This window comes from Calidris pugnax, unplaced genomic scaffold (genome assembly GCF_001431845.1).
Source record: "Calidris pugnax isolate Ruff unplaced genomic scaffold, ASM143184v1 scaffold133, whole genome shotgun sequence".
NCBI classification, from domain to species: Eukaryota; Metazoa; Chordata; class Aves; order Charadriiformes; family Scolopacidae; genus Calidris; species Calidris pugnax.
In genome coordinates this window covers 859,949-878,466 of record NW_015090977.1, presented here as the reverse complement: position 1 = coordinate 878,466, position 18,518 = coordinate 859,949, and the positions used below count along the sequence as shown (strand labels likewise).

Below are 18,518 nucleotides of genomic sequence, written 5' to 3'. Positions count from 1 at the left end.
CTTCCATCCTGTTTTAACCCATCCCTGCCCTACAGCTATTTTAAATTCCAGCAGGTAATGAATAAGCCTTTTTGTGATACAAAATGGTTTTCTTGGCATACCCTTAGGATTTGCAAGCCCCAGCCATCAGGGCGTTCCTCCGCTGCTGCTCTTGCACCAGCCTGGTGCTCGCAGCCCCGGCAGGGGCAGGAATGCGAGCAGCGCTGCCGGGTTGGAATGAGGGGAATGTGGCCGCTCGCCCGGACCTGCAGGCAGGCGTGGGACAGACAGACGGCCGTGTATTTCCTAGAGAAATGCCTAAAATTCAGAGGGCTCGTGAGTAACCCACTGTTGTACAAACACGGGAGCTCATTGCCAGGAGGCAAGCACACTGGGTCCCCCCTGCTCAGAGAATGGCTCTGCTGGGTATTTCTAACAAATGAGCTTAAAATGAACCTTTGGGCGAGGGCTAGGAGGATTTGAGTTGCTTTGGATTTGAGTTGCTTTGGTTTGCCAGTTGTGGTTTGGGGGATGTTCTTTGTCTCCTCCATGTGAGAGGAATGGTGTACTTTCCAGATGAAGTCACCAACATGAGCTGCTCCTATTGACTCTCCCGTGACAGTTTTGTGGCAGGAAAGCCCTGTCTGTGCCTTATCAGATGGGACGGTCACCAGCTGGTGTCCACCCTGCCCTGCTGCCAGCCTGGCCGCTCTTGAATAGGTGACTTGTGCTAAATTTCTGCTGCAAGTGTGTTTGCTTCCCTTGTAATGGCTTCTCCTTTAGGATGGGGCTTTCCAGCCCTAGAACTGGGGGCAGAATGCTGCTTTGTGCCAAGGGCCAGAACCTCATCAGATGTTCCCTGAGCCCCGTCCTGCCCAGTGCCACCATCCAGTAGATCCTGGATGTTCCTGCACAGCTTCATTAGTCTCAGGAGGGGCGTGTTGTGGCAGATCTGTACTGTCCTCCTTCGTATAGAGGGACATAGTTAACCAGTTATCTCTCTCTTCATGACTTGTTAGACACGTCCCTGTCCTCTGGAAATGGCTGGGCGATTAGCGCTGAGTGCTGGAGGGGCGTGGGGGTTGATGGAGGACTTTGTGGCTGCTGAAATATATGGTGTTCCTTCTGGGAAGGAACACACCCTGCTTCCTGGCCGCTGTTGCCTGCGGTCCACCCTGCAGGAAGGTTTGCGTGTGTTTCTCCGAACCGGGGACCGGGCTCTTCGAGCATTATCCCTGTCTCGGCGCTGGGGTGGTGGTCCCTGCGTGGTCTGGTGGGGTTTGCATCCAGGAGCACCGGGTGGTGGTGATCCCTGCCTGCGCTCGGGCAGGGAATCATAGAATCATAGAATGATTAGAGTTGGAAGGGACCTCAAAGATCATCGAGTTCCAACCCCACTGCCCTGGGCAGGGACACCTCCCACTAGAGCAGGTTGCTCAAGGCCACATCCAGCCTGGCCTTGAAAACTTCCAGGGATGGGGCATCCACAACTTCCCTGGGCAACCTGTTCCAGTGCCTCACCACCCTCATAGTAAAAAATTTCTTCCTGAGATCTAATCTGAATCTTTTTTTCTTCCAAAATGCCAGAGTCTGTCTCCTGGCTTCCTGCTCGGGCTGCTGAATTCCAGCCCTCTGCTGGGAGGGAAACAGGATCCAGGGACCCCGATTCTGCGTGAGCTGCGCAGAGGCTCGCTGGGCTCCTGCCAGAGCCGGAGGCGATAGGAAAAAGGCCTTTCTCCCCACGCCCTGTCGCTGGCCGGTTCGCGCTTTGGCTGATCCCTCCTGTTTTTCTTCCGTTGCAGGCATCCCGACGCTCATCGTCCTGGACTCCAAGGGGGAGGTGATCACGCGGCAGGGGCGGGTGGAGGTGCTGAACGACGTGGAATGCCGCGAATTCCCCTGGCACCCCAAACCTGTGCTGGAGCTGACGGACTCCAACGCCGTGCAGCTGAATGAGGGCCCCTGCCTCGTTCTCTTTGTAGGTACGGAGCATCGCTGCTCTGAAAGCAGAGCCTGTGCTTGGGAAGGGGGCTGGGCTACCTGGCCAGCACAGCTAGAGCTGGGCCACCGGGCTGAGAACCTGTCTCCAGCTGTGACAGTGTCCGTGGGAAGGGACGTCGACATCTTGGCGTTTTCCATCACCCAAGAGCAGGGCTGTGTGTGGAAAGGCCATGAGGAGAGAGAGTTCCCCGTGGAGTCCCCTGGAGGGATTCAAGGGGGCTGAAAGACCTGGTACCTTGCCTGGGCTGCTGCAGCTCGCAGGGGTTGGCCAGAGCCTGCCCCTGCCCATGGATCTCCTGCAGCTCCAGCCCAGCAACCCGAGGGATGTGACAGAATAGTGATCTGCCGTGGAGAGGAGTTGTCATATCAAAGATGCTTTAGCGGCGGCTGTGGAGAGGAATGCTGATGAGGTGTTGGGGAGTACGTGAAATACGCTGTCACGGTCGGTGGTAGTAAAGATGGGAAAAGCTTTTTCTGGAGCAGGGACTTCAGGCACACGTGATGTTTCAGAGGAGGCAGAGGAAGCGTCTCTGGGAAGGATTACAGCTCTGCTGGAAACCACAGCTCAGGGCTTGAATCCCTGGGCTGAGCGGGGCTGTGACAGACAGAGGGGCCTCTTTTGTGCTTTGCTGGTCCTTGGGTATTCCCCCTGTGGGGTGCTGGCTGCAGGACAGGACAGGCTTTTCCCCAAAGCTCTTGTCCCTCTCCCACTGCTAACCCACACATGAAGCTCCGCTGTGGTTGGAAACAGCCCTAGAGCTCGTCTGAAGCACAGCTGGCTCATTCCTCATCCCTTCCCTGCCCGTGATGGACAGTTAAATCAGGCGAGGTCTATGGCTGGGATTAGCTGTGCTGTAGGCTGAGCCTTGGAGGGAGTGAGACGAAGGGGTCCTGTGCTCTCGGAGGGAGCGTGGCTGTCCCTTGAGCACTCCTGGAGCTGTGGTGTGGGTTTGCTGAAGAAGCCCCCCTTGCCCCAAGCCTTCCAGGACTGTGCGAGGGGCCTGGCCCAGGGCAGGGCTCATGTCCGGCTTCCTCGCACGCCCTTTGTGAGCAGCACACCCTTCTCTGTAGCGCTGATAACGTGGCTCTCACTCTTTCCCTTCTTCCCTTCCAGATTTCCTTTTGAACCCTGATTATTTATTCAGCATAGCCCAGCAGGGGACGTGAGTGCCGAGCCAAAAATACTCTCCTCGCGCGGGGAGGACCGGCTGGCCACGCTGAGCCTTGATTGATTGGGGCCAGCGCTGCAGGCCCCTGGAAAGAGTTATTTTTATCTTGCTCTGAGCAAAGTTTTTTTTTCTATCACCTTGTTGCAAACAACTTGTTGGGAGAGCCCTCTCCGACCTGGGGCGCTCGGCGCTGGAGGGGATACCTGGCCTGGGTGAAACGAAGTGCTGGGGCTCAGACAAAGCTGGTGCTGCACTGAGGCAGGCATTGGGGATGGGGGGCTCCTGGTCAGCCCCTGTCCTGCTGGGAGACCCCCCACCTCCCCAGCAGACTGGTGTGTGCGCTGCAGGAGCAGCAGCACCCCCAGGAGAAGACAGGTTTAGCAAGAGCTGGTTGTGAATAAAATCCCGACCGCTCTACATCCGCCCCCGGAGAGTTTAGAGCTGGGTTAGCCAGAGTGTGCAGGGCTGCCTGGAGCCCCGCCAGCAGAGCTTGCTTGTAGGAAAATCAATCCCCCCAGAAACCCCACAACTCTACGTATTTATTACTGTCGCCCACACAGGACAGACCCCGAAATGCAGCATCTCTGGCGTCTCCTGCTTTGCTTGGAGAAGCCAGAGGAGAGAGCAAGGGAGTGCAGAGCCAAGGGCAGAGAGTGCTTTGGGTGTGGGCAGTGCCTGTCCCAGCTGGGGGCTGGACCGGTCCTGTCGGGTGGTTACATCAGGGACCACAAGAGCTGCAAGTGACAGGGAAACGTGGGGCCTCTCTTCTGCCTTCTTACTTTTTTTTTTTATTATTATTATTTTTTTTAATGCTAAAAGTTGTCCCCGAATTGAAATCGTTTCATCTCGATGCTGCTCAAGGACGCAGTCTTTCCTCTTTCCCAGCTCAGTATTTGAACTTCAGTGGTGGCTGGCGTTTGATTGATGTTGCCATCTCTTTCTACTCTACCTCTGTCAAATCAAAGCTGCCTTCACAGTGCTGCTGCCGCGGAGAGTCGAGCAGCCGTCCCGAGGCGGAGGGATGGTGGGTGGCGGGCAGGGGTGGCAGGCAGCCTCAGATCAGCGCCTTCGTTTGGTCTTCAAAACATCCTGACACTTCTCAAACTGCAAAACGGCTTTTTTGTGCCTGTTTGTCCCTGCGCTTCAGCAGCGGCACCAGGGGAGCGAGCAGTGAAGTATTTGGGGAGCAGGAGCTGCTCTTCTGTTACATGTTTCCCTGTCTCACATGAAAAGCACATTTCAGCTGCTCCCTAATTGCTACAGAGCCACACGGCTTTGAAGTTTGTGCTGTGCATCCGGGCTCTGGTTTCCTCCGTGGTGGTGCTGTGGGATAGAGCTGCCTGCGCCTGGCCGGTTTGCATCTGTTTGATCCTAACCTCCTTTTTTGCCTCACCTCTTTTGTTTTGTCTCCCCACCCCTCTGCCCTGCAGATTCGGAGGATGACGGAGAGTCGGAGGCAGCGAAACAACTGATTCAACCCATAGCTGAAAAAATCATTGCCAAGTACAAAGCCAAAGATGAGGAGGCACCGTTGCTCTTCTTTGTGGCGGGCGAGGTAAGCGGGAAGAGAGCGTGGGGCTGCGTCCTGCTGTGTCTTCCTGCCAGGACTGAGCTGGGTTGGGTGCCACCGTTGCTCAGGTGGGTAAACTGAGGCACGGAGTTACTGCTGCTAATCAGGGATCGTGGGGCAAAACCAGACCTGAGTTCTGGCTCGGTCCCCTGTGCTTACTGCTGGATATTACTTGTGGCAAAGGGGTCCCAGCTGCATTTGCTCAGAGGTGGAAACACCTGAAGGTGGGCGAGGGAGCTGCCAGGGCTGGGCATAGAGGGGCTGGGGGAGGTGGGAGGGAGCCACCAGCTGCCCCCTTGAACCCTGAGGCTGTGTGGGCAGGAAAGCTGCTTGGGCCAGGGGAGAGGAGATGGGGTGTGGGTTTCAGCTGGTCCAGTTGGTGCTACCCTCCTCGCTGAGGTGCTGCTGCCTTCCTTCCCACCCTGAGAGGAGGACAGGGACCGGTGCTGCAGCCTCTTCCCTAAGGGCGTGCCTGCAGGAGGCATCCCCAGTCCCACAGGATTGTGCTGTGCTGTGATACTGGACAAAATGGCCCCTGGGAGCGGGCAGGGGCCACTGGGAGAGCAGCGGGATGGCTTGTGGCTGTGCTCCCACTGCTGGCCCAGCTCTGCCCTGCCCTGAGGCTTGGCTGATCGTGTCACTGGCCTGTTCCTCTGTGAAATGAGGGCTGTTTCCTGAGCTGGCCACGCTGTTGGTGGCTGGGATGGTGTTTGGGGTGTGTTCAGGCAGCAGTGCTTGGAGCCGGGATTCTGCTGGAGAAAAGGGGCAATGAGAAAATGGGGCTTCTGGCCTCCCTTTGCCCCCCGCACAGGTGTTGTGCCCTGCTGCAGGCTTGAAAATGAGAAAGGTTTTGTGTGAAGGTTGAAAAAGCTCCAAGACCTGTGCTTCCCCTCCCGAGGTGGTGCCTGGGCAGGTGGCAGCAGCTGTGTGTCCATGCGCCTGCTCCGTCCCTCCACGCTCACGTCACAGCCGCAGTGTGCCGCAAGCGGGGCCCTCCGGAGCCGCCCTGCGCACAAAAGGGTCCCCACCGCCGCACCCAGGCCCCCCCTTTACCATGCAGGCCCCCACCACCACCTCCCACAGCCCCGTCGGCCCCTTCCAGCCAGGCGTTCCCGCTCCCACTGCCTTAACGGGTCTCCGAGCATCCCAGCTCAGCCCTGCGCCCCTGAATAAGCCCCTTGTTGGAAAGGCTGGTTTGGGAGGGTCCAGGACTTGCCCCCCTCCCCCAGAGCCTGTGAAGCCTTTTCCTCCCTGAAACATTGCTGCTATTCATCCAGGCTCCCGACGTCCCTGCAGCGGCCGGGCCGAAGAATGGGGAGCGTCCAGCACGTCCCATTCATCCGTCACCTCAATAGCCGGGAGCGCTGGCCCCAGGTCTCCGCCGGCCCCCATGCACAAAGCAGCTCAGCCATGGCCGGAGCAGGCGCCTCCCATTCCTCTCCCAGCACCGTCTGGGCTGGTTTTGCATTGATTAAAAATGCAAAAAATGGTCCCTTTTTTTTTTTTTGGTCCCTGTCCCTGTTTTTTTTTGGCGATGGGATAAAGGATGAGGCATCCCGACACCTGGGATGGGAGGTGGGAAGGGTGGGGGGCTGCTGAGCCCCCCAGCCCCGCTCGCCCTTCCCCGCCACGTGGTCCGGCTGCGCCAGAAACCCCTGCAATGGAAGGGGAGGCGCGACAGGAGTTACCCAGCGGCTGCCGCCGTGTGCCGCAGAGCCACCAGCCGCTAACCAGACTGATTGATTTCTATGGCTGCCCTTGGGTGGGGGCTCAGGGGATCCTCCCCCCCGTTTTGGATGCCGCACGTTGTGGGCTTGGCCGTGAGCAGGAGGTGAATCGTCCCAGCGCCGGGTTTTGCCCTGCGGAGCCCCGGCAGAGACAGAGTGGTTTTTGTCCCCTTTGCCCAGAGCTGTGCTGTGCTGGCCGAAGGGAAGGTAGCCCTTCTCCCCAGTGAGCAGTTCCCCGATAGGGAGCCCTGCGGCGTTCTACTTGGACCTGCCGGTGGGGTTTCAACGTTGGCTCAAAGCATGGACTTTCGTCCCTTTCCCATTTTCTGTTTTTTCCCTTCCACATCTGCCCCAGCGAGCGGCAAGGCCATGGCTCTGCTGGCAGAAGGCTGGCGAGTCCCCACATCTAGTTGTTCCTAGCTCCTGAGCTGAAGATGCTGAAATGTGCTCCTCTCCCAGAGGCTCTGGGGTGGTCCGGGGTGGTGGGTCACTCTAGGGGTGCTGGGAGCTGTGTCATGTGTGGAAGGGGTTGGAGGAGGGCCTCATCCCATCCCAGCCTGGGATAAATCAGCTTGGTTTGGTTTTGATGCAGAGCAGGCAGCAACGAGGGTGTTGCCTGCTGTGGTCGTGGTCCTGCAATGCTGGTGCAAGGCCCAAGCGCTCAGGAGATATCCATGGGCTGGACCGTGGTGTGGAAGCAGAAAACTGCTCCTGGTTGTGCTGATGGCTCCTCTCTCCCTCTCGTTTTGGCCTCCAGGATGACATGACCGACTCCCTGCGGGATTACACCAACCTGCCCGAGGCTGCCCCCCTGCTCACCATCCTGGACATGTCAGCCCGGGCCAAGTACGTGATGGATGTGGAGGAGATCACACCCGAGATCGTGGAAGCCTTTGTCAGCGACTTTCTAGCAGACAAGCTAAAACCCGAGCCCATCTAAGGGGGCTTCTGCACCAACAGACGTTATTTAAAACTAGGTCTCTCTTCTGCCGCTCGTGGATTCTCCAGCGTGTCCTCACGCCCGACCCAGTATCCAACCTTCTTGTGGTGCCTTGTTCTACGCAGTGAATCCTTCTCCTAAGCAAACTCCTTGAGATGCACTTTCAGCAGGGAGTCGTTGGCGTTTGGAGACTTCGCTTGTGCTTCATGGTGATATATTCTCTAATAACCAGGCCAGAACTGTTACCATATCGTTACTTTATACACGGCACTAGCTAGCAGGCAAACCTTTTTGCATGGTGTTCTTCCCAACGTATGCATCAGGCAGTGGATGGGGTTCTCGGGGCTCTTTTCTTCTCCTTCTTCTCCCCCCTTCTTTCCTCTCCTACCACCCCTGCTGACTAAATGACTTTTAAGGAAGCAATAAGGCAACTGTCCCCTTCGCCCCTGGCCCGTCCGACTTTCCCATGCGAGTGCCCTGACGAGGCCGAGACAAAGTCTTAACTGCTGACAACCTCTGAAAGACCACGGCGCAGCCAGGCTCTTCCTCCTGGGGCTGAGACCTTTCCGGGTGGGTTTCCCACCTCCCACCCCAAGCACCAGCAGCCTTAGGTGCTGCTGGCCCTGTTTATAGGGGGGGTCACCCCCTGATCCACCTGTGATGGGTGGATGTTCCTTCCCTCCCTCTCTTGAGCCAGGAGGAGGACCACCATCGGGCTGCCCTCACCTCTCCCTTGTGCTCTCCCTGTCCCCTCTTGTCCCTCTCTCTGGTATGAATTGTCCTCTCCCCTCTATGTTAGTTGATCGAGCTGTTTTTCGTAGGTGTGTCCCAAACCCAACATTAATGGTGCTGTTCTTTAAAAAAAAAAAACCAAAAAAAAAAACCCAACAAAAAAAAGAATCCCTCCCTAACCCAAGCAGCGCAGCCGAGCCCCCAAAAAGTGACATTGTAAAAACTGTACATGGTGATTGGAACTTTGTAATAAAACCGTTATAATAAGCTCGTCCCCGGAGGTGCCGATTGCCGCGTCTCGCCGTCGGGGAGAGGGAGCCCACCTGAAATGGGCTGGAACCGTGTAAATCCACCCCGTGTCTCACACGTTTCAGAAACTCTCCTGTTGGGCAGTGATTAACTGACGGGTGAGATGGTGGAGGAGCAGTCGTGCTGCTCCTGCTGAGCCGGGGAGGGCAGGAGCAGAACAGCCTCCCTGGGCACTGGGCTGTGAGCAACCCACCCTAAATTAACCCTAAATTATCTCCTCTCCCCTTTACTGGAGATTTTTGAGGAAGCAGCTTTTTTTTCAGCGAGTTGCCCACTGCAGGGTTAAGGGCTGGACTCAAGCTGCGTGGAAGAGGCTGAGCAGCAGCGTCGCCTCCAGCCCCCCACTGCCACCCAGCGTGCGCACGGCGGCTGCCTGCTGGTTTGAGGACAATTGCAACAGGTTTGTGGTTTGAAAGACCACAGGGTCTGTAGCATTTAGTCACGCAGCAGCTCGGGTTTATTTTCTTTCAGGGGGAGAACCCGTATTCCCCTCTGAACGTTGCAGTTCAGGCTGGTGATGAGCTCAGTGCTGCAACAGCCGCTCCAGGAGCCACTCGGTAGGAACTGGAGCAAAGCAGCATTTTTTTTTTGCTGGAGAATTGAGTCGTTTGGGGTCAATTTGATGAGACTGGGGCTGGAATGGCGCTCTGGAGATGGAATTGCTGAGCTGGAGCAGTTTCAGGCTCAAGGTAATGCCACTGCCAGCACACCCAGCCCGGGCAGTGCTGCCTTGGATACGGGTGTTGGGGCACAAAGTGGCTGAATCTCCATCTCTGGCTATTTCTGGAGCAAACTGTATGAATTATTTCACTGTGATAATGGGAAACCAGAGCCAGCAGAGCGGGTTGGCAGCAAGTAGCTGGTTGTGTGACTTGAAGTGAGTAGAGGAGGCACTTTGAAATTCACAGCAAGCTGGATGGCAGCCTGGGCAGGAGCTTCTAGTGTGACCAGGGCTGTGTGGCACATCCCAGACCCATGGAGGTGAGTTGCTGCAACCTGACCTGTTGCCCTCGGGGAGGGACAGGCAGGCCCTGGGGTCTCCTTCCCTGGGGGCCAGTGCCTGTCCCCCTCTGAGGAATGGTGACAGCAAGCAGCAGTGCCCACAGGTCCTTTTCCACCCTTCCCTTCCCTCATTCATAATTCATCCACGCTGAGACCCAGCTGCTGAAGCAAGCAGTGCCCAAGCGGCTGCGCAGGGACAGACATTGTCACCTCCTGACAGTGGCACAGTCATGAGAGCTTGGACACCCCACACAGCAGCTAGACCTGGGCCAGCCTGCTAGGCACAGGCACCCACGGCAGGATGGGTGTGGTGCTCTCATCGCTTGTTAGAGCACAAGTTTTGGTAAGCACAAGCAAATCCCATTCAGGTGGCCACTCTTTGGCCTTTCTGACCCCAAAACCACCAGCAACAGCCAGGCTGCGCAGCCCGGGGCTGTGAGAGGAAGGACACACACTGTCAGCAGCATCCTGGCTGGGCCAGCATGAACGCTGCTGTGGCAGCTGCGTCCTGACCTCGCAGCAAGGGATGTGAGGCCTCCCCAGACCTGCAGTGAGAGGGGAGCTGGCTGGCTGCACGGTGAGGGCTCCCACCCTTCCCTTCTCACTCGCATCACCGTGCGGCCAGAGCACCCACAGGCTCGGCCAGGAGCCACACTCTCATGTAGGCACAGCCCCGCCACTGCCAGAGCTCTTTAATACCCATTTACTGCAAACCAAACAGCCCGAGCTGCTCCTTTATTAATTCTACAGCACGCCAAAGGGAAAAGATGCTTCTCCAGCACCCAAACTTGAGCAGTTCAGCCCACTACAGGGAACTTCTGCCTTCTTTCTTCCTGCTTGTGCCTGCACAGCAACTGCCTCTTCCCCTCGAAGAGCACGATGCCAGCAGCGATAGCAGAGTTCAAGCTCTCCACACCTGGCACCACGGGAATGACCAGTCTCTTGCCCCCGGTGCTGGCAGCGAGGTGAAGCGCGTCCGGGCTCAGACCGTGGGTCTCTCCGCCGATCACCACTGCCACTGGAGTCTGTGTCCAATTCTCATAGTAATACTGGGCAGCCAGCTCTGGGATGCAGACATTCTCTGCTCCCTCCTCATCCTCACACTCAGGAGCAGCCTTGGGTTTGGATTTCAGGTGAGGTTTCAGGTTGCCAGGAGCAGAGCGGGCCCCGCTGGCTGCCCTCGGGAGGGACACGGTCTCAGCCTGAGCACCTGGGTCTTTGTTGTCGGCCACGCAGACCCGGACACCGGCAGGAAGGTTGTTGGGAACAGATTCCCAGTCCAGGTTGGTGATGATGGGCAGGCGGAAGTGAGCCCCCATGCCTGCACGGAGCACCTTGGGCTCCCACGGATCCACGCAGCCTGAGACGGAAGCAGGGAAAACAGTGACAGTGCAGCAGCTCCAAAAAACACGGGTTCAGTAGCTGCTGCCCACAGAAAATCACGTCTGTGCCAGGCACTGCTTACAAACTCCTGCAAACAACATCCTGGAGCACCTCTTTTTCCCTGCCTTACCCCCCCAAAATACTCAAACTGAGCTTTTTTTCCCTGGGGAAGGGCTCTTACCTTTGGTGAGCAGCACTTTCTCACAGCCTGCTCCTGCTGCAGATCTCAGAATAGTCCCCAGGTTTCCTGGATCACGGATGTTGTCGCAGATGAGGAGCAGTGGCAAGGAGCCGGCTAGCTGAGCGGCAGGGTAAGACAACTTGGCGTGGTTGGGCTTGGAAAAGATCCCTGAGGAGACAAAGTACTGACAGGCTTCTAACTAACACCCCCCAAGGAGTGGGCTGTCTCTCACTTAATTAGCCCAAATCTCACTACAGAGAAGCTGGAGAAAGCATTAGGAAAAGCACTGCTTAAGAGAAATTTGAGAAGAGTTCATCACTTCACAAGAATACCTATTTCCCAGCAAAGATTAAGCAATGGGTTATTAAAAATGAGCATTAGAACTTTCAATGAACTCTAGAAGCCACTTTCACAGTTATCACAGCAGGCCAAGGAAAAGGGAATTCTCTCAAATTATGCCACCCTTGACACACTGCCAGAACGTCTAGGGGAAGGTTATGAAGAGATAGTCGTTATCTACTTATTAAGCATGATGTAAGTTTCCCTTCGTGCGGTGTTGTGACTGTTTCCAAGGCAACTTACCTATAAGCCCCTGAGGAGTTACGAGGTCAGACCAGCTCTTAATGTCTTCAAATTTCACCTTAACTAAGTTGGCTCGTTTTAGCTCTGCCTCGGGCAGCTCCTTCAGGTGCCCCACCATGCTGAAGAAGAGAGTCTGCAGCACAGCTCCTGCCTCCAGAGCATCCTTGATCAGCCTGTGACCCTCCAGCAGAACCTTCCCGTGATGATCCCGAAACTTCTTCGATTTGGCGATAGTCACAACTTTTCTGCAGATAAGTTAATGAGAGAAAACAGCTGTGATGGCAACACCACCTTCACTGTGAGGTTTGCCAGCTACTGGGAAGTCGGAAGGCCCTAGGGTATCTTTAGACCGGCTGTAAGCGGCATTATAATACCAGTCGCTATCTAGAACCCCCAAGTGTCACAATCTGACCCAAATTCTGCAGACGTGACACCGAACAGCTGTCGGGGGGGTTCCACCGGGGGGTCAGAGCTTCCCGCAGCCCCAAAGCGCGCCCCGGGCCCATCTCCCTCCCTCCGCGGTGCCACCCGCGCCTCACCCCAGCCTCCTGTCACCGGGTCCCGCCTTCTCGTACCACAGCCCCGCCCCGGCCGAGCTCCGCTCCACCGCCGGCGGCGGCGGCGGGGGGGGCTCCTGGGGACTCTGCCGCTCCTGAGCCGCCGCCTTCCTCTCCTTCTGCGGCGGCAACACCCTCACGGGGCTCCTCCGCAGCGCCCTCACCCCTCGCCGCCCCACCTCCGCTGCCACCGGGCCGGGCCGCAGCAGGGACCGGCCCAGCCTCCTCAGCGCCGCCATCTTGCGGCGTCACCACCCCGGCGACGTGAGAGGCGGGGAGGGGGATGCGTCGCGCGGGAGGGTGACGTCACGGCTGAGCCATGGCGGCCCGGCGGGCGCTGCACTTCGTCTTCAAAGTGGGCGACCGCGGGAGCACCGCGCGCTTCTACCGCGAGCTGCTGGGCATGAGGGTGAGCGCGCGCGGCCGGCCCTGAGGGGAAGGGAGGGAAGGAGCGGGGGGGGGAATGTGGTCGCCCACCTCAGCCGCGGTGGTCCCGGGGCTCCCCCGCCCCGGTGGAGGAGGACGGGGGCTTCTCTCCCCCTCCGGCTCTCTGCCCCTTGCCCCAGGGCCGCCGTCGCGGCGTTAGGCCCGGCAAGGGTCTGCTGAGGAGAAGGGGGATGGCGGCGTCTCCGCGCTGACCTCCTCCTCCTTCTCGGCTTCTCCGCCATCAGGTGCTGAGGCACGAGGAGTTCGAGGAGGGCTGCAAAGCCAGCTGCAACGGGTGAGTAGGGCCTGGCTGCCCTCACCAGGCCGTGTTTCTCATAAAACATCCGCCAGTCGCGACTAGACAGGTCTCCTTTTTTATGGATAAAATAGGGGTTGATTTGATTTAGTGGTTTAGTGTTTTGGCTTTTTTTTTTTTTATTAAGTACTTGCCTCAGAATCAACAGTTCCCCTTTTTTGTATCTGTGTGATGTTTACATTGAAACACAGCTGTTGCTGTCATCTGCTTTAGACTGCTATTCAGCTTTATAAAACTATTTCTAAACTTTCCTGGAATTACATTTAATTAGATTGGATTTTTTTACAGGCAAGGGGCTATCTAGGGTCTCGAGTTAAAAATCCCCCCCTGGTAGCCCCCAAGGCTTTTGTCTTTCTTTGTAAATCACACAGTCTGATGCCTAACCTACGCTGCAATAAGGAAGTGCTTGTATAATTACAGCTAATGAACAGCTTCTGCATTTAAAATCTCAGCTGTTAAGAAGGAGGTATAATTGTTTCTTTATCACCTGGTTGTGGGTGGCAGCCCAAGGTCAAAACTATTGATGGGGCAGGGGAGGTGCTTGTGTTCTGAGCTGCGATAAGAACCCTTCACAGGTATCAGCTCCTGCTTGGTGGGAGGTTACTGAATTACCTGTGCCATTTGTTTACTCAAGAGATGCATGTCTTCCTTGGAACGCTAATACTTGCAGTTCTGGGTGTTTAATTCTTATGTCAATTAAATATGGATGTTCCAGCCCTTATGATGGCAAATGGAGCAAAACGATGGTGGGCTACGGGCCAGAAGACAACCACTTTGTTGCAGAATTGACTTACAATTATGGTATTGGAGAATATTGTCTGGGCAATGACTTTCTGGTAAGTACCACGCTTAGTGGCCAAATCTTATAAGTATTTTCTATTTTTATGATTAGGAGTCTGCTCAGCATGTAAGTTGTACCAGTTGTTTTTTATGCTGTGTAGTCTCTTAAACACTTCTTATTCATGCATTTGTGGCTGTCTCCAAGTTGAAAGAGCAGAAACTAGAGCAGCTTTGTGCTCGCTTAGGATCCGGGAAATGCTTCTTTGAGCACCTTCCAACTCAGTTGCTGTGTGTGTAGAAGAGCTGTTTTTTGCTGGCAGATGTAACGTGGAATGGTTAGCGAAGAAGGATCTTTTTGTAGGAAAACACTAATTTAGTATTACTTATTTATTTTTTATTTACTAGCTGATAGCCAGTGAAGATCTCTTGTGTTTCTTCTACAAATACATTTAATGTGTTTGCTCGTTGTTTCCCCTGAGCTAATATTCTTCCCCCTGTTTGCGGGGTGTCAAGAAATAGCCGCTTGGAGCCACAGATGCCTACCTAGTCTTGTAGAACAGTTAGGAACTTGTTTTTCTGTTTCTGTAAAATGCATCGAATCAGAGTTTTAAATTCTTTAGCTTTTTGTTTCCCTTTGGTGTGAAGGAAGGGTAGATTAATGCATTCCAAATATATGTGAGATGTGCAGTAAGACTTCACTTATTTGATAGGAGCAAGACACACAGTTTTTGTGAGATTGTATGGTCCATCTGTTATGAAAAATAATCCAGTTTGTTTCTGGTCATTTGTAGAGGCAGACTATTGAAAGGTAGGACTTAAGCAGCATCTGCTCTATGAATTTTGTGTGTCCTGTTCTGTTCTCACTAGGGCATAACACTTGTGTCCAGCCGGGCCGTTAGCAATGCTAAGAAGATGGGGTGGCCTCTCAAAGAAGTCACTACTGGTGTTTTTGAAACTGAAGCCCCGGGAGGATACAAGTTCTACTTGGAAGACAAGGAACAAGTCAAGCAAGGTGAAACGCACGCTTGCTCTTACTGGTGTTCAGGAGAGATTTACGAGTTGGGAATTAGAATAGGCTGTGCAATTGTCTAGGTGGTGTTTTATGAAACGGAGCATGTTCGTGTTATTTCTTTGTTAACTTCTCAAGAATGTAAAACTGTGCGTTTAAAACTACAGTCTATGTATTTGTAAACTGATCTCAAAATTTTGCGATGTTTCAGATCCTGTGCTAAAGGTAACCTTGGGTGTCTCCGATCTGCAGAAGTCTGTTAACTACTGGTCTAATTTGCTCGGGATGAAAATATATGAGGAGGATGAGAAGAAACAATGGGCATTGCTAGGCTACGCAGATGACCAGGTTAGTCCTTAAAAAACTTTCCAGTTCTGATCTTTAAGAGTTGCGTCTCATTGTAGAAACCTCTCATTTCGTGAGAACAAAATCTTAAAGGAAAGAAAAGCTCTTAATTAAAGCACTTAATTCTGTGCACTTAAATTAAAGCTTGCATACACTTAAATGCATTTCTTTTTAAAAAAAAAAGCTGTGGTTTGCTCCAGTAATTGTGGCGTGTGGGAAATATGTTTATGGGTGATTTTATAAAATTATTTGCATCAGTGAAAAGCTGGAGTGAACATAGCACTGAGAACAGCTTCCTTGCAAGTCAGGCTTTCTTTTTTCCACTTTTCAGTGCAAGCTGGAGTTGAAGGCTGTTGGAGGAGCGGTGGATCACGGGACAGCGTTTGGGCGCATCGCCTTCTCCTGCGCAAAGGATGAGGTGATGATCACATTTCCCTTATCCCTTTCATTACCCAGAGCTGACTTATGGGAGGCTAATTTCAAGCATTAGCAAAATACCTCAGATGAGAACAAAATAATACCAAGCACATACTTTGTTTGCAATTGTCACAGTGGGAATGTCATGGAATTGTGGGTAACAGGGAACTGTAAATGAGAATGACCTGAATGCATCTGATCTTCACCTAACTGGGTTGATTTTTGTTTTCCATTTAAGTTGCCAAAGATTGAAGCACTGATGAAAAAGGAGAATCAGAAGATCTTAACGCCTCTGGTTAGCTTGGACACACCTGGCAAAGCCACAGTGCAAGTGATTATTTTGGCTGATCCTGTGAGTAGTATTGGAAATAGCAATTAAATTAGGTTTAAATTTCTCTCTGCCGTTTATCTAACTTATCTGCTGCTAAACTTGTTTTAGGATGGCCATGAAATCTGTTTCGTGGGAGATGAAGCATTCCGAGATCTGTCCAAGGTGGACCCTAATGGTGACAAATTGTTAGATGATGTAAGTCATGCTCTCTGGACATTTGTTTTCTTCCTGATTATAGACCCCCGTAGAATGTTAATTTTCATTCCATGTGGAGTTTTTCTGTTGAGCAAGTCCTGCAGTCTCTCAGCTCAAGTTCACTTAGTGTCCTGGCTAGAGTTTTCCAGGCAACTGCATGGTGCTGTGTCTTGCTGGACATGTCAGTAATGCTTTGGCAAGCACATACTTTGTTTGCAATTGTCACAGTGGGAATGTCATGGAATTGTGGGTAACAGGGAACTGTAAATGAGAATGACCTGAATGCATCTGATCTTCACCTAACTGGGTTGATTTTTGTTTTCCATTTAAGTTGCCAAAGATTGAAGCACTGATGAAAAAGGAGAATCAGAAGATCTTAACGCCTCTGGTTAGCTTGGACACACCTGGCAAAGCCACAGTGCAAGTGATTATTTTGGCTGATCCTGTGAGTAGTATTGGAAATAGCAATTAAATTAGGTTTAAATTTCTCTCTGCCGTTTATCTAACTTACCTGCTGCTAAACTTGTTTTAGGATGGCCATGAAATCTGTTTCGTGGGAGATGAAGCATTCCGAGATCTGTCCAAGGTGGACCCTAATGGTGATAAATTGTTAGATGATGTAAGTCATGCTCTCTGGACATTTGTTTTCTTCCTGATTATAGACCCCCGTAGAATGTTAATTTTCATTCCATGTGGAGTTTTTCTGTTGAGCAAGTCCTGCAGTCTCTCAGCTCAAGTTCACTTAGCATCCTGGCTAGAGTTTTCCAGGCAATTAGGTGGTGCTATGTCTTGCTGGACACGTCAGTAATACTTTGCTGTAAATTACTCCAGAAAATGATTTGTGAGCTGTTGTAAAATCAGTGCAGCTGGACATCCTCCTGAGGCAGAGGGGCTCTGGTGTGGAGTGTGAGCTCTGTGGGAAGGCTGTGCTTAAACTATCCTGTTTTGCCCTCGTATTACCAGATAGTCTCTTTATTTGCTGTGGCAGAGAACATCAGTTTTCAGTGTCTGTTTTCCTTATCAGTATGTCAAAAAAGTAACTTAACCATCAGAATAGCTTTCCTCCACATGAGCAAGTGTCTGGGTTTGTGGGAGAGGCTGGTGAGTGCGAGCAGCCGGGCGTCTGGTGACATGTCAACGCTTTTGTTCGTGCAGGCCATGGCGGCGGACGACAGTGACAAATGGTTTGCTGAGAAAAAAAGGAAGAAGGCTTCTGCTTAGCTGGGGAAAAGGGACTGGACTGTTCGTTCGTGCCTTGGTTTTTATCCGAGCGAAACGCCAATCATGTAACGTGTTACATTTTCCCTCCCAGCAAGAGGGTGCCGTAACGTCCCATGCAGTCAGTTTCTTTGATTTAAGCTTGTGTCTCTTCCTGCAACTCTCTGATTTTCAAACTAATGGCATATTCTCCGTCCAAAAAAAAATTAATAATATGTCTCAGCCTGCAAAAAGGAGCAGGCTGAGCACGTGGCTTCAAAACCAGGCCGTCAGTTAAGAGGAAAAACTCACATTTCTCTGTTGTTATACTTGAAGTTGCTGGGTTTATTAGAGTATCTAATGAAGTGACTTCAGCCATCCTGGATTTGCAGCTTAGAGAAGAGATTTTCAGGTGGCAGTGGCTGTGAGTCTCGCAGGCAAAGTGTCAGAGTTGAGCTGTTGTAGTGAATGCCTCTTTACTGGGAACAGAAAAATTGCCTTGCTAAAGCACGTGAATATCCTGCTCTGGAGCAAACCCTGTTTTCATTCCAAGGTGTTTCCTCTGCTTTTGAGGCGAAATGTTTGTTTGAGAAGCCTGTGGTGTGCTTCTCAGTGGGGGCACATCATTGATGTGGTGGTTTCCACCCTGTACCAAGCTCCCGTGTACCTGTCTCCTTCCACATTCCAGGTGGGATCGGAGCTGTGCGTCAGGGCGTGTAGCAGCGCCGCGCTGTCCCTGAGGTGCCGGGAGGAGGCTTGAAATAAGTGTATTGTGGGTTTGCAGTTAGCTTTTGATGAGAAATTGCCTTTGTTAGTAACAGTTCAAGGGTTTATTCTGTCGGAAGGGTTTATTCTGCCTTCGTTAGTGGAATAAGGGCTGGGAGTGCAGGGAGTCATCGCCAGCGTTGTCCACGCCAGGCACGCTGCCCGCTGTGTAATCGTTACTGATGAAAACCTTAAATAAGTCACGGAGAAAAGCAGGCAAAATCAGCAGCGTTAGCAGTTGCCGGGGCACGCCAGCACTTGTTCTGAATATTCCGAGTTCAAACAGGAAAAGTTCCTCTCTGTGATTTTTGTTGCTTGAGTTTCTTGATTCCAGTTGGATGATGATTTTCCGTCGCGTACTGATCAAATTAAAAATGTCATGTGTCAGTTACACCCCTAAAACCGGCGCTGCCGCTCGCTGGTGTCGCCCTTAAACCAATAAAAGCGATTCAGGTGGACAGTTTGAGTGCCTTTTTTTACAGCTGCCGGCTGGAAGTCCCTCTCTCTTTTTTTAATTAGGCTCTCGGTTTCTCCCGCCGACAAATTAATGGCCGGGGGAGGCGGGCGGGCAGGCGGCGGCGCCACCACCGCCGGGCCGCCAGGGG

At 53.2% G+C, this 18,518-nt stretch overlaps 3 protein-coding genes across 3 annotated transcripts; 2 read left to right on the top strand and 1 right to left on the bottom strand.

The window, feature by feature from the left end:
* The first annotated feature begins 1,064 nt into the window (after positions 1–1,064).
* LOC106894370 (nucleoredoxin-like) lies at positions 1,065–8,268 on the top strand. Its single transcript, XM_014953002.1, has 4 exons — positions 1,065–1,164; positions 1,782–1,961; positions 4,580–4,704; positions 7,204–8,268. Exons 1-4 carry the CDS (start codon positions 1,065–1,067, stop codon positions 7,384–7,386), a joined length of 588 nt encoding a protein of 195 aa, XP_014808488.1. The 3' UTR covers positions 7,387–8,268.
* A 1,478-nt stretch (positions 8,269–9,746) lies between these two features.
* RNMTL1 (RNA methyltransferase like 1) lies at positions 9,747–12,371 on the bottom strand. Its single transcript, XM_014953333.1, has 4 exons — positions 12,115–12,371; positions 11,576–11,820; positions 10,994–11,161; positions 9,747–10,789 (listed from the first exon to the last, which is right to left on the bottom strand). Exons 1-4 carry the CDS (start codon positions 12,369–12,371, stop codon positions 10,227–10,229), a joined length of 1,233 nt encoding a protein of 410 aa, XP_014808819.1. The 3' UTR covers positions 9,747–10,226.
* GLOD4 (glyoxalase domain containing 4) lies at positions 12,209–18,373 on the top strand. Its single transcript, XM_014953334.1, has 9 exons — positions 12,209–12,541; positions 12,804–12,853; positions 13,590–13,710; positions 14,522–14,666; positions 14,875–15,011; positions 15,340–15,426; positions 15,664–15,777; positions 15,865–15,951; positions 17,107–18,373. Exons 1-9 carry the CDS (start codon positions 12,452–12,454, stop codon positions 17,170–17,172), a joined length of 897 nt encoding a protein of 298 aa, XP_014808820.1. The 5' UTR covers positions 12,209–12,451; the 3' UTR covers positions 17,173–18,373.
* The last annotated feature ends 145 nt before the right edge of the window (positions 18,374–18,518 follow it).